General features: G+C 40.7%; 1 protein-coding gene across 8 annotated transcripts in view; it reads right to left on the bottom strand.

The window, feature by feature from the left end:
- Window positions 1-2,906: 2,906 nt before the first annotated feature.
- SLC41A2 (solute carrier family 41 member 2) overlaps window positions 2,907-26,336 on the bottom strand; it is a 126,170-nt gene continuing 102,740 nt past the window's right edge. For all 8 annotated transcript variants that reach the window (XM_045084754.1, XM_045084753.1, XM_045084756.1 and 5 more), the window contains one exon: window positions 2,907-6,213. In XM_045084754.1, the coding sequence (XP_044940689.1) occupies window positions 6,028-6,213 (186 nt within the window). In that variant the 3' untranslated portion in view covers window positions 2,907-6,027. The remainder of the gene's footprint in view (window positions 6,214-26,336) is intronic.

The following is a 26,336-nucleotide window of genomic DNA, read 5'->3' as shown; positions in this document are numbered from 1 at the left end:
TAGGTCCACTGAGGCAGAATGCCCCTCACCCCTGATGTTTCCTCTCAGTGATTTTCCACCCACTGACCCCCACCCTGCTCCTGAGTGGCTATGGCTCCCCACTCGCCTATGTTGTTTTCAGAGTTGAGCCCATCTCTCTCCCCCACTATAACATCCCGTTGAAGTGGTGCCTGAGTAAGGTTTGCCTTACCATTGTTAGCAAGTGTCATTGAATATTTCTTTAGCAGTGCCTGCCTTCCACACACCATCACCAGCGAGGAGGCTAAGTGAGGCTCCAGAAGCAGGTTGAGAAGAATGGTACCGTCTACATGATGAATGACTGTTCCTTGTCCAGTACAATTTAAGACTGATCTGGGGAAGCATGGCATCAGCACATCAACTGGAGGCAAGACAGGACATCAATTGGAAGGGTCAGTGGTGGGGCAGTGGTCTTGAAAGCCATCAGCCGAGAAATGAGCAGCCACCCCCAGAGGACAGCATGACAAGTGGCACAGAGACAGCCAAGAAGTTAGGGCGACTCTCTTGGGTGCAAACGGTGAGGGCACACAGGGTAAAGGACACCTGCCACCACCCTGCCACCCTTCAATGCTCTAGGCCAGAGGTGATGCTATAGTCAGAATGCTGACAAACGAGATCTGAGACTCAAGTCCAAGGGTTAGCTGTTAGCCGATCCTCAGTGGCCCAGAGCTCTGAACTTGTCCCCTGTCTGATGTGTCAGTCGCTCCAAATCAATGTCAGCAGCATTCCTGCAGCCCACTGTCATTCTAGCCAGTGAGAATGACCGGTCCACCCTGCTGCCTTCTTGGAACTGGGCCCAGCCCTAGAGCCTTAGGACTACCCCACAGGCAAACTGTCTTGACTTGCTGGGGCATCTAGTTGACCCCATTCAAGGGGCTCACCCTGAAGAGAAGAAATGTGAACGGGGGCCCATTTTCATCCCTGGATGGTCCCAGGAATTGGGCAGTGATTTATAAATCTGTGAGGTGCTTCTGGCAACTAGAGCCCATCGAGGACTAGTTTCAGGTTGGGCTGCCCTGCCTGGATGACACAGCTGATCCTGGCTAGTCCCAGGTACCTGAGGGAGACTCAAAAGTAAAATTTGAGGAATTGACTCTGAAGCAGGGTGGGTCAACTTTTTTGGTGTATAAAGGGTTAGAGAGTAAATACTTCAGTCTTTGCAGGCTATATATCTTTCATAGCTCCTCTATTCTGTTGCCATAGAGGGAAAGTAGCCAGAAACAGTATGAAAACAAATGGGCGTGGCTGCATTCTAATAAAACTTTATTTATAAAAACAGGCAGTGACATGGCTGTGGCCTGCTGGCTGGTTTCCCAGCCACTTCATGTGGTAGAGGGCCCAGGGCAGGGGCTTTACTTGCCTGGGTCTAATGATGGTGATAGTAGGACTACAGGATCAAATGATAAATGTGTCTATAATTTTGGTAGCTATGGGCCAGATTCCCTTCTACAGAGATGTTATCAGTTTATTATGGTAAATCTATCATTTATTACCAGCAATATTGTCTGTTTCCCTACAGCCTGGCCAAGAGAATGTTTTATTAGATTTTGAATTTTTGTCAATTTGATAGATGAGAAAGGATATCTCGCTGTGATTTTTTTTTTTTTTTTTTTTTTTTAGATTCATTATTTGAGAGAGAAAGAGAGCAGGAAGCAGGGCAGAGGGAGAGAATCTTCAAGCAGACTCTCTATGGGGCATGGAACCTGACATGAGGCTCCATCCCAGGACCCTGAGATCATGATCTGAGCAGAAATGGAATTGGGCAACCAACTGAGCCAACCAGGCACCCCTCAATAGGATTTTAATTAGCATTTCTTTTAGTTTGGATATTGAGCATTTGTTTTTTTAATGAATTATGTCTTTGGCTTTTTTACTATTGGATTGTTGTTCTCTCTTCCTGGTTTATAGAAGCTCTTTATATATGAAGGGGATTAGCCCCTTAACGTGTATTCTGTCGTCGTTTGATATGGCGGTCTTTATGTGTCAGTTAGGTTAAGTGGCTGATAGTGTTGTTCACATGTTTGAGATACCTCATCATGGTTCGCGTGGAGTTGTCCAGCAGTCGTGTGAACATACAGGTCTGGAACTCGGGAGGGGCCTGCGACTAAGGCCACAGATGGCATTTGAAACAATGAGGTGGGCGTGGTCACCCAGAAAGAGTAGATACAGAAGAGGTCATCAATACTGAGCTGTAGGCCATTCCAGAATGTAGAGATTGAGGAAAAACCACCAGCAGGACAGACACAGGGCTTTCAGTGATGTAGAAAAGAAAGCGGAAGGCAGAAGGTTTTTTTGTTTTTTGTTTTTTGGGGGGAAGCTAAATGAAGAAAGCATTTCAAGGAGAAAGGAGACCTTCAAAGACTTACAGAGGCCAAATAAGGTGAGAATTCTGAGAACTGATTGCTGGATTTGGCAACCCGGGGACTCTTGATGACCTTGACAGGTCTACTTTCAGTAAAGTATAGGAGACAAAGGCCTGAGCTCCAGAGAATGAAGTGATCGGAGAAACAGCGCAGGCTGCTGGGCAGTGCGGGTTAACCTGATGGCTGAGGTTATAAATTCAAAGATCTGTCTGAGCAGTCCTGTGTCTTTTGTGAGCCGTATTCAGCTGCGTGAGTGCCGCCAAGGCAGGGGCTGTGTTTAACCAGAGCTGTCCGGTGAGTCTGAAGGAGGTGCGTGGACTGGTGGACCTAGGAATGGAAGCTGAAAATGAGAGGAGTGTTCAATGGTGGAGAAGTGGTAAAGCCATGGTTTGGAGGTGGAGAGGTGGCCAGAGCCTGGTTTATTAAACTTCTTACAACAAATACTGACAGATCACTCCAGTCTCTTCTAGGTGAGTTCCACACAGGCTTGATGTCCTTCTAGTTTATCAAGAAGTACAACAAGGCTGTATTTCTTACATTTTATTCTTGAGTTTACAACAATTCAAAGACAGCAGATGCCCATTATAAATGGGTATAGGATACCACAGATACATTGTAAGGCAAGGAAGCCCGATGACTGAAAGACTTCTTAGAATGTAGTTCATTTGGCTACATCACTGATAGTGTATGACGGGGAAACTTTTGATGTCTCCCAGAAGAGACATGACCATAAGTTCCCATTGTATCAGCTTCTAAACTTTATTTTTTAAAGGAAAAAAAAAAGGTTAGTGAGCAAGAATAAAAATATGTTCTGAAAAAGATGATCTCTATATAAATAAAGCATCTGATAAATTAGTGAAAGGAAGACATTTGGAGAGGAGTTTTTATGTTGTATAAAAATAAATACTGTCCATTTACATTACATAAGCCTGATAATAAATTATTTCATGGGTAAATAAGTCTCTTATTAGTTGCATACTTATGTAAAGGCTTTCAGAAAACCCGTCAAAAGCTTTTTATTAAAGGACTCTATATCCCTTTTATAAATTAACTGAGCTAATTGGTAACTGATTTTTCCATGTCTTTATTTTTCCTTATGACACACATGCCTTTTAGACTTTTTGTTGCTATAGTGAAGGTTGGGTAGTAAAAGAAAAAGGAGACAGAACTCAAATCAGCCACGCTAGTTACTTATTAGCATCTATGGAAAATGTTAAATCAGGGAAGGTGGTGGCCACTAAATGTTCAATGAAATTAGGCATTAGTTTTTATTCTGAAGTCTTCATTTATCTGTGTTTTCCTTGGTCTTAGAACATGAATAATTTAGAGTTGGGCTACACTTACCATTAAGACAGATTAGATGGGGGTTTCCTTGTCTGAACACTAAAAGATGTGGCAATATTCTATTCTACTTTAGAAAATCCTGATGCTCCAGCCTATTTTCTGTCAGTTAATGAGTTAGGTACTCTCGGCACCCCTGGGGGGGGGGGGTTGGTCATAGAAAGAGTAATTGGCTCAGGAGACCAGAGACCCAGATTTTAGTCATGATTTCGGCACTTTCACACCCAGGCAACGTTAGAAGTGTAACTTCTCTGCACTTCAGTTTCTTCCGGCGCAAAATACAGATAAGAATCTCTCCCTGATCTGGTTCACAGGTGCCGTTGTGAGTACTATATAATAGAGTGTATTTGAGTGTGTTTCAGAATAGGTAATGCACTAAAGATGATGGTAAATGCTTTAAAAATGTAGTTTGCTGGACACTTTTTTATGTTATAAATCAAGATAGAAATCTATCGGCAAACAGAAACGCTTATGAATCATACAGCCCAAATGTAAATAAGTAATTTACAAATGCTTTACAATAAAAATCAAAGAAATTATTTATGGATTTTTTTAAAGAAAAAAAAAACTCTTTGCAGCTACATATTCATTGACTTAATCGTTCTTTCTTTTAAAAGAATGTTCACTATTTGACATTATAACTCTCCAAAGGAGAAAGTCTATAATTAGTTCAGTTCTCTGCCTTGGAAGATTCATTATAAGGCAGAAGAGTAGAATAATTAAAGTTTTAAAATAAGCAAAAATATATAACTCTATACCACAGTCCCCTTATTTTAAAGAATGTAAGAGGAATACGTCCCCCATTATGTTTATAAACAATATACTATTTATATGTTAACCCTAACTCCCAACTTAAACCATAATGATCAACGTTAATGTACATGTTTCCCCTTACCAGTTCAATTATTAGATATCTGATGGTCTTGAGAGACTCTACTGCATTTTTTTAAATGAACAATATGTGATATAAAAATGCTGACCTACTGAATAACTAAAGCGTTGGCCAAGATTAGGAATATAGGTCAGAGTTTTAGAAAAATATATAGGAAACATAGCACTGTATATGACAGAGTAGAGATAAGCCTGTGCAAACAGGTGATATGTACAGAGATGACCAACCACTAAGGTAACCTACCAACTTCTCTCTTAAAACAGTAAGCCTAAATGTTCCAACAAATGTCTTCAAAAGAGCAAATGGATCACTTGCTCATTCGAAATCTTACAATAAAATCATGGTGATATTAAATGGTAGTTTTTTTCATAAAAAAAATTACAATACAGGTAATAAATAGTAAATCCTGGAGAGTAGCAAAATTTGCAGACCAAATGATAAAAGCATATCAATAAAATGTGTTTAAGAATAATTACATAAAGTTAGTATTTCTATAGCACTATAATCTTTGCTATTAACCATCCAAGATTTTGTTCTCTGTCCAACACTTCTGCCTTCTCTCTGTTCTTCTCTCTCTCTCTCTCTCTCTCTCACACACACACATACACACACACACACACACACACACACACACACAATTTCTTACACCATCCTGTCCCTATAAATGCAGCCCAGTTTATCTTCTGGTTTTGACTATTCAGTCTTCTTAGAAAGATCAAAATTCTTTCACTGAAACAATGGTTAAATATGGCCCACTGCTTTCTTTAAAGATCTCTCGAGGTCGTTCTGTGTTTCAAGGCTAGCCTGCCAAGACCTTACAGAGCTGAAGTTAAATTCACACTGGCACAGAGAAAAGTAAGTTTATCTTGTGCTCAGCAGAACATATTTAAGTCAGGTTGGGAGCTAATAGCTGATCATTTATCCTCAGCTAGCAGAGAGATGGGCATAGTTAAAACTATTAAAGGCTTGGTTTTGGTCCTTTTCATTTTATAGTAGGATATGCAGGACAACACATCTTTGAGACAAGACAGGCTGAAGGAGAACTCAGTTTCCTCAAACCTGGCATTATTAAGTTAAACAATAATAAATTACATTTCTGCTACATCAGTGATTTTTAAATTATTCACTGTAAACATCTTATATTCTTTCCTATTTAATTAATTTCAGAGCTTGAGCGTGTGTCTACATCTATGTCAAATTACCATTTATTCTACGAAAAGCAGCACAAATACTGTTCATTCTGGTTTTAACACAAATTCCTTAAAAAAATGTTAAGGCCATTTAATTGAATCAGGGCCAACTAAAGATTACCCTGGTAGAAGTCAACTATTGATTTAAGATTTTTGAAAAAGAGTCATAAGTGGTTGTCTTGTGTTTTCCTCGTTGGGATTTGAGAACAGTTTGTAGGATTTATTAGTCTCCAACGTCCCCATCTCGATCTCCAATAAGCCAAAGAAAATGAAAACTTAAGGCTAAAAGAGCTGTCCCAAGCAGGTCACCCAATGCCGTCAGATAGGGGATGGAGAAGCTATCCGGGTCTTTCCCTTTCCTCCAGAAGTGACGGACCATCCAGTCAGCAATCCACAGCAAGGTAAACACCTAGAAAACACCAGAGATCATTCCTGTGACTGGGACATTCCTGGCCCAGTAAACGTAAGGCCCACTGGGCCATACGTCTATACCACAGCTTTCTGAAAGGAAGAGCATATGTCAAAGTCAAGAACCACGCTTGAAAAGAAGAAATATTTAACTGGCAGGAAGCTTTCCTTCTCACAAGAAAAAAATGACATGTATCTCTGCAATTAATAACTTTTCTTCCACTTTTCCCATATACCATTGTCATTTTCTTCAAGTTTCCCCCAAATCCCAGTAAGCCTACTATTTAACACAGTGGCCAAACCACTGCCTGTTTCAGCTTCTCTCTATATGATAAACCTGTGAAGAAGGAAGACCTATAAGGAAGGAAATAAAAATTAAAATAAGGAGTAACATTCTCCTATTGCAGGTGTATCAAATGAAATGACGATGGGGAACCAACCGTTCACTTACTAATTAGAAGGCCACGGGTGGCCTGTCAGGGGGACATGCCCGTCAATGCTAAGATCCACCACCAGAAGGGTCCAATGAGGAATGACCTGTCTCCACAGATGCACAGATACAGACACAGCATCCAGATATTTTAAAGGGTGATTCAAATACTATGGTGACAGATGTTAAGTACTTTCTAGGCTATCGGGAAAATGAAGACCATCAGAATGCTTTGAATTTGGGGATCCGATATTTTTTTTTCTTTGAATGTATAGAGTAGGAGGATCCTCTAATTTCTAAACTCCTTTAGTATTAAAAAGGGGTTTGGGGTTAGAAAGGTCCATGTTCCCTGGTTTTTGAGAACTTGGCAGGAACAGTGGCGTGGCAGTGAGCCCTCCTGCATCACCCACTCACCAACCGCAGGCAAGTCACTTAACCTCTCAGATGCTCCTTCTCCAAGTGAACGTTAGAGATAATAAGGGCACCTACTTCATGAGAATGCTGTGAGAATAACAGACTACATCATCAGTCGCTGGCACACAGTAAGCTTTCACCAGATGCCTGCTACAAGTAGATCTGAAGAGAGTCATTACTGCGACAGTCTGTGGCCTCCCAGACCGTGAGAGGCCACCCCTGGTCCAGGGTCTACACGAAGGGGCTGTTATCTTTTGCTGTTCTGACACGTTGGCCATGGAGGTGAGGTGTCTGCCTTGAGTTCTAAACTTCTGTGTGCTGTGCTTAGCTCTGACACCTTTGCCAGAGACGAGACTGGCTTGTCTAAACAGAGGCAGACATGTACCCATTCCAAAGAAGTAAACTTTACATGTCTTTGGACACCTGTCAGAGAGAGAGGCTGCATCTTAAGCCCCATTTTCTTTTGCAGGAGGCTGTTTCTTCTTTAGTGTTTCCCTGGCAAAGACTGTTTTGGGATCACAGAAAGTTCCATCAGGACAACCTGTGTTATATGTGGAGAAAGCATGGAACATTAGAACTTGGAAAAGATAAGACATGGATTTGACTTCCATTTATCAGCTGTATGACTTTGGGCAAGCTTCTTTCTACTCTGAGCCTAAATTTTCTCATTTGAAGAAAACCCAAAAGGACCTCGTGTCTGCCACACTGACTTTGAGATAGTTAATAACCGCCGCAGTCTGGGGTGGGGGGCAGAAAGAGAAAGGTAAGAAAGCAGCAGGAACTCAGGTTACATTATTAAAAGCATAATGTACAGACCAAGAAAGAGCGCCATCCACTGGGCTCCGGGTGGGCCAGGCCACATCTGGGCAGTGTGTTCTGTTCCGGATACCTTATTTCCATAGGAACTCGCTCCCCCTGGGTCTCCAGTGTCTAGCAAAGTGACTGGCTCCCCAAGCACGCCCTTGCTATTTGACCGAATCCATGAGAATCAGTGGGACATGGAGTATCCCATGAGAACAAGAACAGTTTGTCCTGTGTAGGGAGAGTGGGAGATGTAAACTTAAGGTATGGTGTCAGGAGATATTAGTTTATAATACGCAGCTTCAGAGGGTAGTTTTAGGCTATGGGAGAAAAGTTACCAGAAGACAGAACTGTTTCCAAAAAACCAATCTGGGTTGTCTATAAACAGACCAAGTCCCGCAGTACACTCTATATTCCTGGAATGTATGGAGGTTCAATAAAGAAACCTGCTATGAGTGAGTAATGATATGTGCAGAAGGAAACAGCAGTTTTGAAGAGAATAAGGTAGGTTATTTCTATGGGATTGGCAGGAAATAGAAATAAATCTGTATAATATGTGCATTATATATATTTATATAGGATAAGTTCACATATATTTATATACGTAAATTTATGTAGTATATACTATCATACATATATGATAGGCATCCAACTTAGGAATTCCTTGTCTAGCATCTGCACTGAATGGATTAGATTTGTCTAGAACAGGATTTGGCAATCTACAGCCTGTGGGCCAAATTCAACCTGCTGCCCAGTTTTATAAGTAAAATTTTATCGGAACGCCACTCTACCCATTTATTTACTTCCTGTCTATTTAGTCTATAATCCTCGCAACATTCTCATGAAAGAGACACTCTTATTATCCCCAGTGTTCTTCTGGAGCAATCAAGTCTGAGAGGTTAAGTGACCTGCTTGGCACTGCAATGACAGAACGATGTAGTTGTGACAAAGACCATATGGTCCACAAAACCCAAGATATTTACTCTCTGGCCCTTTGCAGAAAAAGGTGTGCTGACCCCAGGAGATAAATGCTTATTCACACAGAAAGAAACAAAATAGCATCTGTACTGCATATCCCAAAATAAATTCTACGTAAGACTCAGGTACAAAAAAGCAATACCTGGGAAGTTTTATACGACCTTGATGCGGAGGATGATTTCATAAGTAAAATGCATAAAACATTAGTTTATATTAAAGATTTCCATGGTTCAATAAACACCATATATAAAGTTAGAAATCATGCCCCAAGCTTGGGGGGGAAAAGGGCTCTGCATTGTATATAATCGACAAAGAATTAGCATTTGGAATATTTAAAGAGAATATACAGAGAACTCCTACGGCTCATAAGAAAAAGGAACAACCCAATAGAATGGAAAAGGAAATTGAAAGTGTTAATAAACATATGAAAAGATGCTCTACCTCACTAATAATATGGGAATGCAAATTAAACCACATTAAACTCCATTTCATATTCCTCTGAGTGGCAAAAATCAATTTTTAAGCAACAGTAATAGTGAACCTTGTTTTTCTAAAATGGCCTTTTATGGGGAGATGGCAGTGTTCAAAGAGGTTCACATGAACTGATTTACTCCTCAAAATACCTCTAGAATATGCTATGGACTATGACTACCCCTTTTTGACATAAAAGGGCACGAAGGCATACGTGAAGTATAGGAAGTCTGCCAGATATCACACGGAGGGCACACAGCTCGTGGGCAGAGGCAGGCTCCAACCCATTTTATAGTCCAACACTAAAGCCCACATTATTAAACATCAGTTGGTAAAAAGAACTCCACATTGGTAACAGGAGCATAAATTAGCACAACCAGTCTGCAGACCAGCTCGGCAGTCTCTGTCAGATTTGAAGATGGGCATTTCTTCAATTCACCAATTCCACATAGAAACATGATTTAAAAAAAAAAAAAAAGATTTATTGATTTATTTGTCAAAGAGAGAGAGAGAGTGAGCGAGAGCAGGAGCCCTGGCAGAGACAGAGAGAGAAGCAGGCTCCCTGCCAAGCAAGGAGCCCAATGCGGGACTCGATCTCAGGATGCTGGGATCATGACCTGAGCCAAAGGCAGCCGCCTAACCAACTGTGCCACCCAGGAGTCCCATGAAACATGATTTTCCCCCCTTTTTCTTCTGCAACATGGGTAAAAGGATAAAACTGTTTGTGGCTGAAGGAGACCGGCCTGGAAATTCTACTGATCCTGGTCCCATGTGGCTACCCAAGGGATTGAGAGGACCCATCTCTTGGGGGACTTGCAGAAACTCTGCTGGGAAACTCCAGCAGGCACGCTCTCAGAAATGCACAAAGACATTCCTTGCACCGCCATCCTGGAAGTCTGAAGTTGGAGATAACCTCAAAAGGCTATTGACAAAGGAATGAATAAATTAACTCTTAGGTCATGCAGGTCTTAGGTAACGTTAGGTCTCTGAACGCTACAGAGAAGCTAAAACAAAATGAAAAAGAACTCCACGAATCAAGAGGAGTTATGTCTCAAAAGCCTAAGGTGGAAAGCAGAAAGCAGTAGGAGACTACGGGAAGTATGATTCCAATAAGGCTTATGAATATGAAAGACAATACGATGTGTTATTTACAGATTCATTCCGTAGCAGTGCTCGAGAAACATGCTTGGCAGTGATACACACCAATTTAGATAACGGCTCAGGAGGGATTCCAATGAGACCAGGAAGTGATACGCAGGAGGCACCAGCCGTATACATGATGCATTTTTATTGATCATTTTGAAGCAGCTGCTTAAATAATTTGTTAAGGGTTGATAAAGCCGGGTAGTAAATACAGGGCTATTTTACCTCCTGTAACTTCCTGCACATTAGAATTTATAATTTAAAAAATGGGAGCAGCCAGGGCAGCGGTAAGTCACTGACCTGGGCTGCCGGAGCCACCTCTTAGAACGCCTACTCAGGGGGACACCCCAGAGAGGAAGTTGGTGTGTCCCGTCCAATCCGTGGAAGGTCCAGACTTGTTAGGACCACGTGGTGCTGGGGCTAATGCCAAAAGGGTACTTAAATGTCTGTGTGTGGAGTAGGCCAAAATCTAATTCTTTCATGATTCCTGTAGCTGTTCTCCCCAGCTCAGAAAATAGAGACATTTTCTAGAGAAACTGAAGGGGAAAGTCACAGGACTCACAAGTACTAGGAACTATAAAGTTTGAAGAACAAGGATTAATTGGAAGTCTGCATAGTTAACAACGTGATTCCTTTAGACCCTTGCTTTGTTCCAATGGCAGGCAGGAGTGTCTCCCCCCGAGAGAGGACATCAGATGTTCAAATTCGGAGGGCTCCCAGTTAAGTGGCCGACCCCCGGGCCTCCGACAGGAGGGCGCTCAGTCCACAGCCTTCTCTCCTCCAAGCTACCCACACTCTCCACGCCTCCGTCTCCTCCCTGTGAAATACAGGAAATCATCCCTATCTCATAGATGACACAGTGCAGAATACTTACAACAGTACAGGCCACATAGAAAGAAAATAATAAATATTTGTTATGATTAAAAAAATAGTAGCACTTGGATGTCTCAGTTCATGATCCCAGGTCCTGGAATGGAGCCTGCATCCGCACTGGGCTTCCTGCTCCGCAGGGAGTCTGCTTCTCCCTCTGCCCACCCCGCTGTGTGCACTTAGAGTGTGCACTCTCTCTCTCTCAAATCTAAAAAAAAAAAATTAATAAATAAATAACAGGTTCGGGGTGCCTGGGTGGCTCAGTGGGTTAAAGCCTCTGCCTTCGGCTCAGGTCATGATCCCAGGGTCCTGGGGTCGAGCCCCGCATCAGGCTCTCTGCTCAGCAGGGAGCCTGCTTTCTCCCCTCTCTCTCTGCCTGCCTCTCTGCCTCCTTGTGATCTCTGTCTGTCAAATAAATAAATAAAATCTTTTAAATAAATAAATAAATAAATAACAGGTCCTAAACGAAGGAACAAGAACCTGACTTTCCCAACAGCAGCACTGGAGACAAGCAACGCCTTCAAAATCTTGAGAGAAAGGTATTTCTAATCTCTAATCCTGTACCCAGTCAATTTTCACCCAAGTGCTGAGGGTCAAGGACAGCATTTTAAGACATGCATGCACTCAGGAAGTTTTCTCCCAGGCTCTCTTTCTTTGGAACTTTCTTGAAAATGTGTTGGCACAAAATGAGGGGAGAACCGAGGGAGCGAGGAAGGGGGATGGGGAAAAAGAAGAGCCAGCCGAGGAGAGCAGTGAGGGAAGGCGGCTCCGGGATGAGCGCTGTGCACGGGGCTGGGGAGCCAGAGTCTAGACGCAGCAGGTAAAGGGAGCACACTGGAAATGAGGTCTCCACGATCAAGGCCAATGGCAAATTATCTGATATAACAGAGTCTGGAGGGCAAAAAACTAAGTATAGATGTGTGACAGCTGTGATGGGACACCGGGGAAAAAATTAAGGACTGGTATACAGGAAATGATGCCAGTGAAAAAAATAGGGCAATTATGACCAGGGGGAAAAAAAGAGAGAGAGAGAAAGAGAGAGAGAAATTAAAAAAAAAAATATATATATATATATGTTAAAAAAAGAAAGAAAGAAAATATAATTATAATGCATGACTTGGCTCTGGGATAAATGATATTTATAGTCATAGAATATAAACAATACTTATTCATTAAATAAAAATTGAGCCTTCCTATATTAGGAGGAATAGATAATTTCTTAAATTAAGAAAGCAGAATTAGCAATCCAAGTACAACATAGAGATAAAATAACAGAAGTAGCTAGAGTTGCTCTGGAGGACCAATAGTATGTAGTTTTTTACACACACACGTAAAAGAACTTTTTAAAAGATGTAACATATCTTTTTTCAATATGTGACCCATGAACGAGCTATGAACTCAATTTAATGTAACTGGTCCTTTAAGAAATGAACTAGAATAAAATAGAATACAATGGGTTAGAATAAAAAGTATTAGCATGCTAATAAGGGTATTTTGTACAAATTTTGTTTCAGCTATGAAATTATACGTTTATATGTTTTATTTATATATGTGTGCATTAGTTTCAGTATAAACGTATTTCTTTTCTTTCTTGTTTTTGTTTGTTTGTTTGTTTGTTTAAGAGAAGGGAAGGGAGAAGGAGAGGTAGAGAGAGAATCTTAAGCAGGCTCCATGCCCAGTGTGGAGCCCAACACGGGGCTCACTCCATCTCACGACTCTGAGATCATGACTTGAGCCAAAATCAAGAGTCAGCTTAATTGGGTGACTGAGCCACCCAATTACCCCCTAAACATGCATCTTACTGAGTGTTGGGGTCAAAAACATTCGAAAGCTACTGCTCTAACATGAACATCTGACACGTTACGTTCCAGGGATCTCATGTAGAAATCTCTGGAAGGAGAAAGAAAATGATGTCATCTTTCTACTTGAGTCTCTTGACTTCTAGCAAAACACTTATCCACGATAAGGTGGAAACAAATGTGTGTTGCTGAACGGGTTCTACTGATGAACGATCGTGTTACTGTCAACAAGGAAATAAAGCGTCAAGCCTTCCTCACCTTCACAATGAGAAATCCATTACTTAACTCATGGGCGGGTTGCAGGAATTAAAGTGTATGTATAAAGGGTAAGCAAGCGTCTGCACACAGTCAGTGCTCAATAACTATTGATGCCACCCTCACTGTTCCTTGGCTATTATGCTGAATCTATGATCTTTATTTCAAAGGTTGTTGGGGGATGCCTGGGTGGCTCATTTGGTTGAGCAGCTGACTCTTGGCTTCCGTTCAGGGCATGATCTCAGGATCCTGGGATGGAGCCCCATGTGGGGCTCTCTGCTCCGCGGGGAGTCGGTTTGGGATTCTCCTTCTCCCTCTTCTCCTCCCCCACTCATGCTAGCTCTGTCTCTCTCTCTCTCAAATATATAAAATCTTTAAAAAACAAAGCTTATTGGAATGGAAGTGTGAACACTGGTTTCTAACACTCACTAACCATGTAACTTTTCTCTCTCTGATCCTTAGTTTAGGCTTTTTTTTTTTTTTAAGATTTTATTTATTTATTTGACAGAGATCACAAGTAGGCAGAGGGGCACGCAGACAGAGATAGACAGAGGAGGAAGCAGGCTCCACGCCGAGCAGAGAGCAAGATGTGGGCTCGATCCCAAGACCCTGGGTTAATGACCTGAGCCCAAGGCAGAGGCTTTAACCCACTGAGCCACCCAGGCGCCCCAGTTTAGGCTTCTTTAAAATAAATGTCTTCATAGTCTGTTCTAGCTCTGCAGTACAAAGGTAAGAAATTTGTTGTCATGAACTACACAGCAATAGCTTGCCTCACTATTCCCATCCACTGCAACCTCCTCCCACATTCTGACTCTGTTAATTGGATTTAAGTTCCCTTCCCATGCAATTTCTTTTTAAAGGTATTAGGGTGACTTAAAAGTTCACTCAGGATTTCAATTTATTAATTATTTTTACAAGTTAAGAAAGGATTTCAGTGTTTCTTTGGAACACTGTGTTGTGAATTATTAAAATCACAATAAATATCACATACTTCTTAATGCAACATTTTATTTTTTAAAAAAACTAGATGATTATCTAAGGAATGCATGCTTTTCACTGTAAAAACACATTGAAATCAAACCAAAGGTAGACTGTTTTTACATCATGTTTGTTTTTTATGAAATATGCATAAATTCTTTGGGTAAATATACCTTCTGAAAAGGCAACTTTGTAGCCTACTCTGCATGTTCTAGATGTATTGCTTGGGATTTAAATAAATGTCCAAAGTACAAAAATATATATTTGCTTTGGACGATATTGATTCTCTTGGCCAACTCCTTCTTTGAGCTAAAATCAACATTCCCACGTACTAGCCTTCCCTCAATGCCCTGAATGCAAGTAATGGCCTTGTGTATTGTGTAAAGAAAGATGATTCTTCAGGGAAGGAAGGCTTAGAAATATGATGCAAATAAACACGAGGAATAGCAAATTAGTACGGTTCTTCCAAACCCCTAACTTACAAAGGCTGAATTTATTTCCCGTCTCAAAATATGCTTCCCTGATCCAGTTCCCAGACTAGAAACCCTACTCATTAAAATCGAATATATAAACGTTTGCTCAGGAGAATTTAGGATTATCAGTCAACAGGAATTCAATCTACTCCTGATATTTAAATAAAAGCAACTTTTCTTTGGTCTGAACTATTTTTGTAAGGTGGCAGGTGGAGGAAGGTGGGAAATGGATAGACCTTATTTTGAGACGGAGCCCGTAATACTCCCACAGAGTCCACGGCACAAAAATGGCGAAGATCTTCTATCCAAAAGAAACTTTTAGAATGTGTCTCTTTAAAAGGTACATATACTAGGATACTGGTAGTGTTTTACTTCTTAAACTGACTAGTGAGTGTCCTGGTATTCACTGAATTATTCTTCTTCATACCTTGTACATGTCATTGTTCATCTAATCAACATTTAATATAATAATTAAAATTAAAAAAAATTGGGGGGCTGGGTGTTCATGAACCCTGGCCCATTTAATCCCACCATTGCTTGCTCCCTCGTCTGACCAAGTCATTCTGTTCCAATCATGCAAAGAGCCAGTGATAATTAATGTCACTTCACACTAGGAAATGACAACCTGAAAATTAAAAAAGGGGGGGGCAAAATAAGATGTTTTTTAGTCTCTAAAAAGGGGAAAAAAGATAGAAATAAAACATGTAAATAGCCATAGGAAATGAACGTTTATTGATTTTTTTCCTACTGAGTTAAATTACTTTAATGCTGCTAGTATCCTCAGAATATTAAGGAAAAGATGCAGCAGGCAGAAACCAGGCCCTTAGCAACTTAGGTGCTCCTCCTTCACCCTTGGCCCAAAGCCCAAGATTGCCCTGCTATGGTAGCAGAGAGATCTACCATCTCCCTTTCAGGTAGGAGGACTTTCTGCAGGTTGCCTAGTAAAACATTTCACTGAAAAAAAAAAAAAAGGAAAAGAAAAGAAAAAGAATATTCATTCATTTAAAACCATTTATTGTATGTCTTTCCAATATATGTATTATAAATTTGAGAAATCATCTTTTTTTTTTAAAAGATTTTATTTATTTATTTGACAGAGAGAAATCACAAGTACACTGAGAGGCAGGCAGAGAGAGAGAGAAGGAAGCAGGCTCCCTGCTGAGCAGAGAGCCCGATGCGGGACTCGATCCCAGGACCCTGAGATCATGACCTGAGCTGAAGGCAGCGGCTTAACCCACTGAGCCACCCAGGCGCCCCGAGAAATCTTCTTTTTAAAAATATTTTTTTAATAGCACACCAAAATATTTGTGGAGGTGGTCTTTGAGTGTGGGGATTATTGGCAATTTTACCACGATGAGTGTATGTTGCTTTATGATACGAAACAAAGCCCAAACTAGAACAAAAATGCCCATGAGGCTTCTCCTTCCAACCCTTCCCTTCTCATACTCTCTCTCCCTCTCTCTCTTTCAAATTAAAAAAAAAAAAAAATCTTTAAAAACAAAAATGCCCATGAAACGATGACCAAAACGATGACCACTTCTTGCCTAAGCTCAGCAGAGAAATCTTTTTTTTTTCACTTTACTAGATGACATATGGTCTCAAAAAACAGATTTAAAAAGGCTAACTTTGAAATCTACAGGAACCGAGTAAGAAATATTGCCAGAACACGGGACTGCCTAGAAAACATTTTAAAGGTAGGTAAGGTTTAAAAAAAAAAAAAGGTGCAGGTAAAATGAACTTCTTTGACATAAGGAAGGTAAGCCCTGAAAAGAAGACAACTCATTTTAATTGGAGGAAATAAAAGGAAGAGGCAAAGAAATGGCAGAGATTTGAAAATCAATCTTTTCTTGATACAGAAAGGTCTCTTTAAGTTATTGGTTAGAGACAGAATATGGAGAAAAGCAGGGAATTAGAGTCGGGAGTACAAAAGGAAGGAACATTCATAATTAATCTAATTCACCTCTTAAAAAAAGCAGCCATGACAAGTGACAAGCATGGAAACCCAGACATAATCCACTTGGACTTCCGAAAGGTTAGAGATACAGTATCACTTAGAGATTCATAAATATAATTATCGCTGCTGTTGAAATCCTAGCACAGTGAGAACTCTATGTTAAGAGCAGAGAATAAAAGGATATTGATTTGGCAGGAATCACAGAGAAAAACATCTACATTAGTTTTGGTTACTTGGCATATCCGTAGCTGTAAAAACATAAACACTCCTATAAATGAACTGAGACCCACATAAAGAAGAGACTTTGCAATTAAGAAGAATGACACATGATTTCTTTTGAGACTAAAATTTAAAAAAACATGTGAAGGCTCAAAAGAAAACAGTTGCATAAGAATAGACATACACATCAGTGGAATGGAATAAAATTCAGAAACAGACCCACATACACATAAACTGATTTTGACAAAGACATGAAGGTCATTCAAGGTGGGTAAGGATAGTTTTCCCAATAAATGGTGCTGGAACAGATGGGTATTCATAAGGAAAAATATGAACCTTAATCTGTCATTCACAAAAATTAATTCAAAATGGATCAGAGACAACAAAAAGAGCTAAAACCATAATCTTCTGGAACAGGAGAAACCCTTCATAAGCCAGGCATAGACAATGGTTTCTTAGGACAAAGAAAAGCACTAGTCATAATGAAAAAAAAAAATGATAAACTGACTTTATTAAAATTGAAACCTCTGCTGTTAAAATATATGGTTAAGAAAATGAAGAAGCAATGTATAGACTGATAATATTTTCAAAGCATGTATATAACAAAGGACTTGTACCAAGAATATATAAAGAACTCTTACAACTCTGTAAGCCAGCCCACCTTTAAAAACAGACAAGACTTGAACTGGACCATTTTCTTACACCATACAGAAAAATAAACTCAAAATGGATGAAAGAACTCAATGTGAGACAGGAATCCATCAAAATCCCAGAGGAGAACACAGGCAGCAACCTCTTTGACCCTGGCCACAACTTCTTGCTAGACAGGTCTCCAGAGGCAAGAGAAACAAAAGCAAAAGTGAACTATTGAGACTTCATCAAGATCAAAAGCTTCTGCATAGCAAAGAGAACAGTCAACAAAACCAAAAGGCAACCTATGGAATGGGGGAAGATATTTCCAAATGTCTTATCTGATCCAGGGCTATATCCAAAAATCTATGAAGAACAAACTCAACACTCAAAACACAAAAAATCCAGTCAAGAAATGGGCAGAAGACATAAATAGACGTTTCTTCAAAGAAGACATACAAATGGCCAACAGACAAATGAAAAAATGCTCAACGTCTTTCAGCATCAGGAAAATACAAATCAAAACCACAATGAGATACCACCTCGCACCTGTCAGAATGGCTAAAATTAACAAGTCAGGAAATGACAGATGTTGGAGAGGATGTGGAGAAGGGGGAACCCTCCTACACTGTTGGTGGGAACGCAAGCTGGTGCAGCCACTCTGGAAACAGTATGGAGGTTCCTCAAAAAGTTAAAAATAGAGCTACCCTATAACCCAGCAACTGTACTACTAGGTATTTATCCACAGGACACAAACATAGTAATTTGAAGGGACACCTGCACCCAATATTTATAGCAGCAATGTCCACAATAGCCAAACTATGAAAAGAGCCCAGATGTCTACTGAAAGATGAATGGATAAAGAAGATATGTGGGGTGTGTGTGTGTGTGTGTGTGTATGTGTGTGTAATGGACCACTACTCAGCCAAGAAAAAGAACGAAATCTTGCCATTTGCAACAATGTGGATGGAACTACAGGATATTATGCTAAGCAAAATGAGTCAGCCAAAGAAAGATAAATACCATATGATTTTGCTCATAATGTGGAATTTAAGAAACAAAATAGATGAGTACAGGGGAAGGGAAGGAAAAATAAAATAAGATGAAAACTAAGAGGGAGGCAAACCATATAAGATGCCGAACTCTAGGAAACTGAGGGTCGCTGGAGGGGAGGTGGGTAGGGGATGGGGTAACTGGGGGATGGGCCTTACGGAGGGCACTTGATGGAATGAGTACTGCAGGTTACATGCAATGGATGAATCACTAAATTCTGCCTCTGAAACGAATTTTTTAAAATAATAAATTAAAAAAATATATAGAAGGACTCCGAAGAGTTTTCTTTGCAGCAACAGCCTATAGCAGGCGTCCGCAAACTACAGTCTACAGGCCAAATCTGGCCTGCCACCTGTATGGCCCACAGGCTAAGAATGGTTTTGATATTTTTAAGTAGTTAAAAATAATTAAAGGGAGATTAGTATTTTGTGACACACAAACATTATAAGAAATTTAATCTCCAGTGTCCATAATAAAGCCTTGCTGGGACCCGGCCATGTGATTTGTATTTATTTATTTATTTACATTTATTTGCGCAGTGTCTATGCTGTGTTGTCACAGCAGAGTTGAGTACTTGTGACAGAGACCATGTGGCCTGCAAGGCCTAAAATGTTGACTATCTGGCCTTTTCCAGAAAAAGTTTGCTGATCCCTGCCCTAGAGTAGAGGACCGTTTTCTGTCATCCTCTACTAATAAATAATGAGATTACCAGGTTAAATTCTCAGTCCTTTTACTTATCTTGTGAGGGAGTAGAAGAGAAAAAGACTTTGGAGTAGTACAGATCTAAGTTCAAGCTTTAGCTATTACTTAACTGCTTCTGTGACTCCCCGTAAATTTTTTAAGCTTTCAGTCTCTAAGATTTGGCACTTGGAAAGTAGGGAAGACTACGCACATCTCAGAGGACTGCTAAAAGGATTGCGTGAACTAAGGATAAAATGTCTGGCAGCTAATAGGCACTTAATAAATATTAGTTCTTATTCTTCTTGTAAGTAAGGTATCCAAGAACAGTGGCTCATCAAATCCCAGCGAGAAGAGAAGGTTCCCGATCACTCACCAAATGGTTTTTGAATTTGAAGCCACAAGCTATTGTTCGTTACTTTGCCTCAGGTATTATTCTGACACAAGGTAGTTATCAAACTTCATTTACTTTTGTTATTGTTGTTCTTTGTGCCTTTATCTGTATTTAGTGTAAATGTAACAATATGTTATGTATCTCTTTGGCTCTGGCTTCTTCTACTCAGACAATGAGGAACCGTGTCAGTATTTGCCCAGATATTCAAAGTACACTCAGCACACCTTGAATCCAATTTAACAAATATTTATTTATACCTAACACAGAAAACACTGTGATAAGCTTCATTAAGAAAAGAATACAACACAGTTATTGCTTTCAATGAGATCAGAATCTGCGTGAAGAAACATGACTGAAACGCCTAAAATAATCGGAGAATACTATAAAGCTGGATACTTCTTTGAGAATTATTTACTCGAACAGGCAGGGGCTGATGCTGAGTCTACAATGCTGACTGACATCATCCCTGGTCTCCATTCAAGTACAACCTTGTCTGAAAGAAATGCCCATTATTGAACTAAAAACAAAACCAAACATAATATAGACTCAACTAGAAAACAAAACCAAACATAGTAAGTCTCAACTAGAAAATCCCTTGGAAAAAAAGGTAGAAGGGGCCTTAGTAGAGCTGGACAGTAATACCAGTCAAGAACCTAAAACAGGTTCTACAGAGAACCTCCAGAAACAGATGATTCACGGAAAACTATCAACACAAGATTCTCCGAACAGAGATGACCATACAAAGTAGACGGCTTCCACACAAGACTATCAAAATAACAGTTGCACAGAGATGACCATACAAAGTAGACGGCTTCCACACAAGACTATCAAAATAACAGTTGGAGCGATAGCTAACGGAATGGTTTTAGACTTTCTTGGGGCCAACCAAAACCACTAGTAACACTCATGTTACCTATACCTGACCAACATTACAGATGAAATAAAGCAATCTCTATCTGAGCTGAAGAAAAGGCAATCTAGGGGCACCTGGGTGGTTCAGTGGGTAAAGCCTCTGCCTTTGGCTCTTGGGATCAAGCCCCGCATCAGGCTCTCTGCTCAGCGGGGAGCCTGCTTCCCCCTCTCTGCCTGCTTCTCTGCCTACTTGTGATCTCTTTCAAATAAGTAAATAAAATCTTAAAAAAAAAAAAAAGAAAAAATGAAAAGACAATCTGGCTACCTAAGGAATGCTTAAGACTTCTTATCTGGGTCACATCTAAAAAATCTTAGCTTATGCTAGTGACCTATACTGGAGTCCCTTCTTCTAATACTTCTCATCATTCTCGTTTGCCTCACAATCCTCTGATGTTTATTGTCAAGCACCTCAAATTCTTCGACAGCCACTGTGCCAGCAGATGTTTCAGCAAATGACTCAAAGGAAAAAAAAAAAGACATCAGATCTTCACAAATGAAACCTCATCTTCCAGAAGAACCAGCAACATAGGTGAAGGTCCCTAATGATCTCCTGCAGCTTAGACTGAGTGAAGAGCAAAAACAGAGACTGGGGATTTAGAAAGTTCACGCACTCTCAGGAAAACACTGGTGACTCTTTAGCCATGTAACCAAGAGCCATCGGAACTGGTTTTGAATCCATTCAATCAACAAACAACTTACATTACTGAACACACCTTAAAAGCCAGCCTGTCAATGACCATCCTTACTTCTGCAGCAGCCCATGAGGAACAAATTCAGTCCAAGACACATACGGCTTGGGGACAAACCAAACAACATTAGTCACACCCAAGTAACCATACTTCTACAGATGGTGTCAACCCACTCGTGCCTTTGAAAATCTGCCAATCCCATAGCTCCACAGTTCCCCTAAACTTCTATGTAAGATCGGCAGTTTGCCAGGCTGGAGAGAGCTGCCTGATCCCTTACAACAGTGAGCAATAAATTCCACTCTGTCTCTTTCTCTCTCTCTTTTTTTAAGATACCCAATGATGGTCTCTTTTATGAGACCATCATTAGACCAACGATGGTCTAATTCCTTTTATTTATTTATTTCTATTTTATTTACTTACTTGAGTGAGAGAGGGAGGAGCAGGAAAAGAGAGAGAGCGAGAGAGAGAGAGAGAAGCAGGCTCCCCACTGAGCAGGGAGCCCGATGTGGGGTTCGATCCCAGGACCCCAGGATCATGACCTGAGCCGAAGGCAGACACTTAACCAAATGAGCCACCCAGGTGCCCCAACATTCCTTTTAATAATACAACTAGAACTAACATGGACATTTAGCTTCAAAATTTTAAAAAGTAGTGTATGGTCCTAAATATTTATTTTTAAAAATAAGCCAAAAATGTTTAATTTCAAAATCAATCAGGTCAGTATTTCTATGGTGAATATTCTGGGATCACAACCAAAAAAGATTGTATTCTGGCAGATTTCTTGAGTAATGGTTTTTACGTTTTTCAATTAAGTGCTTTCACGGGGCTGTGTTATAAGATTTTTTGTTGGTGATGTGAGAAGTCCTCTAAGTTATGTCTGCGATCTCAGCAGGATTCAGAGCACGGCTGGTTACATCCGAACCAGAACACTAGAAAAAGATGGCTCAGCTCCTCTGGCCCTACCTTCATCTTCATCAGGGTCGACAAGCCTGAAAAGAGTTCCCTTTCTCAATGCCGTGCTACCCAGGGATCCGACATGCTATGCCTCCAATGAGGCAGACAATCATTTTATCTTCCGTGCCTGACTGGCTTGTAGCCCCAGCATACTTGTCTAGAGAATTAATCATAAATATGGATTTAGGGCAGTGTCTCCATTTCCAGACCCTACCACCCAAGCCATAATAACATTACCACACTATCATATCACAAAAATACAATCACAAGGTTAAAAAACAATCTCAAAAATTCACCTGTTTCGGGACGCCTGGGTGGCTCAGTGGGTTAAAGCCTCTGTCATTGACTCAGGCCATGATCCCAGGGTCCTGGGATCGAGTCCTGCATCGGGCTCTCTGCTCAGCGGGGAGCCTGCTTCCCCCTCTCTCTCTGCCTGCCTCTCTGCCTACTTGTGATCTCTGTCAAATAAATAAATAAAATCTTAAAAAAAATTTCACCTGTTTCAACTGCCTACATTAAGGTAACCATATTCATCAAATCCCAAAGCTAAAGTAGACATTTTTGTAACGAGAGAGAAAAAAATTCTTGGAACTGTTGATCTTCCCCCTCACATTTCCTCTGTCATTCTCTTCAGGCTTTTCTTTCAGCCCAAACTGACAGAAACCACTTAAGAGACAGAGGCAGACTAGTAGCTCAGAAAGAAAGAGCTCCTCACTTTCCATTTGAACTCTGGTGAATTTAAATCTTGAGGAGAGACAAAAGAATGTGAATGAGGTCAGTCAACCTGTTAAAAATCCCCTGGTTGGGGCTCCTGGGTGACTCACTCAGTTAAGCATTTGACTCTTGGTCTCAGCTCAGCTCTTAATATCAGAGTCATGAGTTCAAGTCCCACATTGGGCTCCACACTGGGCATGGAACCTCCTTAAAAAAACATAATAAGAGACACCTGGGTGGCTCAGTCAGCTAAGCGTCTGCCTTTCGCTCAGGTCATGATCCCAGGGTCCTGGGATCGAGTTCCATGTCGGGCTCCCTGCTCAACCCTTCCCCTGCTTATGCTCTCTTCTCTCTCTCTCTCTCTGACAAATAAATAAATAAAATCCTAAATAAAAATAAAATAAAATAGATGGCCCTTTTTTTCACCCCAATGTTCATAACAGCTATGGCCACAGCCACCAAACTGTGGAACAAACCAAGATACCCTTCAACAGACAAATGGATAAACAAGATATGGTCCATATACACAATGGAGTATTATGCCTCCATCAGAAAGGATGAATCCCAGCTTTGGTATCAACAGGGACAAGACTGGAGGAGATTATGCTGAGTGAAGTAAGTCAAGCAGAGAGTCAATTATCATATGGTTTCCCTTATTTGTGGAGCATAAGGAATAACTCAGAGGACATGGGAAAATGGAGAGAAGTGAGTTGGGGGAAATCAGAGGGGGACACAAACCACGAGAGACTCTGAGGAACAAACTGAGGGTTTTGGAGGGGGAGGGGGATGGAGGGTTGGGTGAGCCTGGTGGTGGGTATTAAGGAGGGCATGTACTGCACGGAGCACTGGGTGTGGTGCATAAACAATGAATCTTGGAACACTGAAAAAAAATTAAATTAAAAAATAATAAAATCCATGGTTGCTTGGCTCTTTCCTTTGAAATGCCATCTGGGAATAGGAGTTGAGTTAGTGCAGTAATAAAAACATATATGAGCACACCAAGTAATGAGGCCTACTGTGTGCCACACATTTAAACATCATTGCTGCTGTGAAAAGAGGAATCCTTATCCTCATTTTACAGGCAAAAACAATAAGACCCCCAAGGAATGAAGTAACTTGCCTAAGGCTAAGCCAGTGAACTCTCAGTGTTAGGGGGGGGTGGTTTATCCCAGGATTCCGGTTAGGCCCTGCTGCCACCATTTGTACGGAGAAGAATGACTCCAAGGAATTAGTGGGCACTGGAATCACAGCAGGGACTCTGAAGGCTAGATTCCATAGGTACTGATCCCCTAAGAGACTCATTGCTCCAATAATCCACAGCTGCTGAACACGATGATATTAAAATAACGAGACAGTAATGGTACCTTAACACGGATAACCTCATTTCATCCTTAAAACCACCCACACAAGGGCACGTGGGTGGCTCAGTGGGTTAAGCCTCTGCCTTGGCTCTGGTCATGATCTCAGGGTCCTGGGATGGAGCCCCACATCGGGCTCTCTGTACGGCGGGGAGTCTGCTTCCCCCCCACCCCCTGCCTGCCTGCCTCTGCCTACTTGTGGTCTTTCTCTCTCTCTCTGTGTCAAATAAATAAATACAATACTTTAAAAAGAAAGAAAGAAACCACCCACACGGTGGGTCTGTTCTTAGTCGATTTTTACAGATGAGAAAACACAATCCCTGAGAGGTCACCTTGCTGAAGCAGACACAGGCATAAGTGGTAGAAACCAGAGGCCAGAACCTTACATACTATAAACTCTACCACATCAGATGATTGTGTCAGATCCCTCAAGTTTGTTGCCAGTGGAGCTCATTTGGAAAATCATCGTTTTCTAAAACCCAATAAGCTCTTCAGTCTAGTCTTCCAAATCCTTCATGATCTTGCCACAATCTGTCATTTTCAACCTCATTTTCCGGAAAATTTTCTTACTCTTTTCTGTAAATACCCCGAGTTTGCTACTTCCTTTTGCTGAAATGGTATTTTCTAGGGATCTACAAAACAAAATTTTATCCATTCTACATCTTCCTCCCCACCTAGGAAAAACCCCCCCCACTGCTGAAATTCCACAGCACTTTGTCCTTCTCTCGGGACACTCAGGACAGATCCGTGTTCTTGACCGGATTCTTACTTGACTTCAAAAGACACAGATTCTGTGTAAACTCTGCGGAATGAATGCCCTTTTGAGGCAAAATGCCTGTCTGGAAGAAATAAGAAGATCTAATGAAACCAGAGAAAAGAGATACCTTTGAGTCTTCAGAAATTGAAATCCTAAGAACTATGACCCTCTAAGAGCACAGCAAAGTGTCAGACTTATTCTTGTAAAACACAGTGGTTAGGGGAGTAGACTCTAGACCCCACCTTGCTGTGTGGACTTGGACAAGTCACTCAACTTCTATGTCAACTGCCTCACCTGAGAAGGGGAATAACGTAACTTAGCTCACGGAATTGTGGTGAGTACTCGGTGAGTTCATATACGTGAAGAGCCTACCAGTGAATGGCTCATAATAAAAATAAATGTAATACAAATACTTGCTTTTAAAGTTTTTAAAACTTTGATATATATTGGCTGAGATGACCAAAGTTCAAGAAGGAGAAGGGAACTGTCAGAGATGGAAGGCGTTCAGAATGAACAACTTAGATAAGACCAGTACTCTTTTTCTCCCCCAAGATTAAGAGATGTGATGAACATTATGAGTTAAATTATGGCATAAAGAGTTGAACACAGACTTCTAGGTAAAAACAGACCCATTAAAAATTAGCTGTTTGAAAAAAAATTAGCTATTTGGACATGGAATACAATTTTGGTGGAAAACAATATAGTGTGTATTGCCTGGGTTTCTGGCCAAGTCATAAAAGCCAATTTAACTTAGTAATACTTTAGTAGTAATCATCAATTCTCATATTAATAGAAGTTGCAGTTACCAGCTCACTTTAATAGTAGCATATATATTCCTCAGTATGTACAACAATGCTTTGTAACAAATCATCTCTACTGTAGAAGTAGGAATTCACAAAATCAAACATTATGAATGCAGGAGGGAATCTGAGTGATAGCTAGGGTCACTGTGCTTCCTCATTAGCCCAGGGTAGTGATGGTTTATGTTGGTCATTCTGACTATTAACAGCTCCCTTTCACTCTCCAAAGTGTCCTGGTTTGGGCTAAAATGATACGGTCACTTTAGTGTTTAGTGTTCCTATCTGCACTCTTAGGTTACAAGTGAGGGGTCTAAGCCACGTAGCAGTGCTGTGACTTAGCCAAAGTCACGGAATTAGGAAGGGACCAGAAATATTTATTCCTTAGTCTGGGAGTTGTCCT

The sequence above is a fragment of the Mustela putorius genome, unplaced genomic scaffold (genome assembly GCF_011764305.1).
Source record: "Mustela putorius furo isolate JIRA1106 unplaced genomic scaffold, ASM1176430v1.1 tig00000788_pilon_pilon_pilon, whole genome shotgun sequence".
NCBI lineage: Eukaryota > Metazoa > Chordata > Mammalia > Carnivora > Mustelidae > Mustela > Mustela putorius.
Note: the sequence above shows the minus strand (reverse complement) of the source record. Positions and strands in the feature narration are given on the sequence as shown.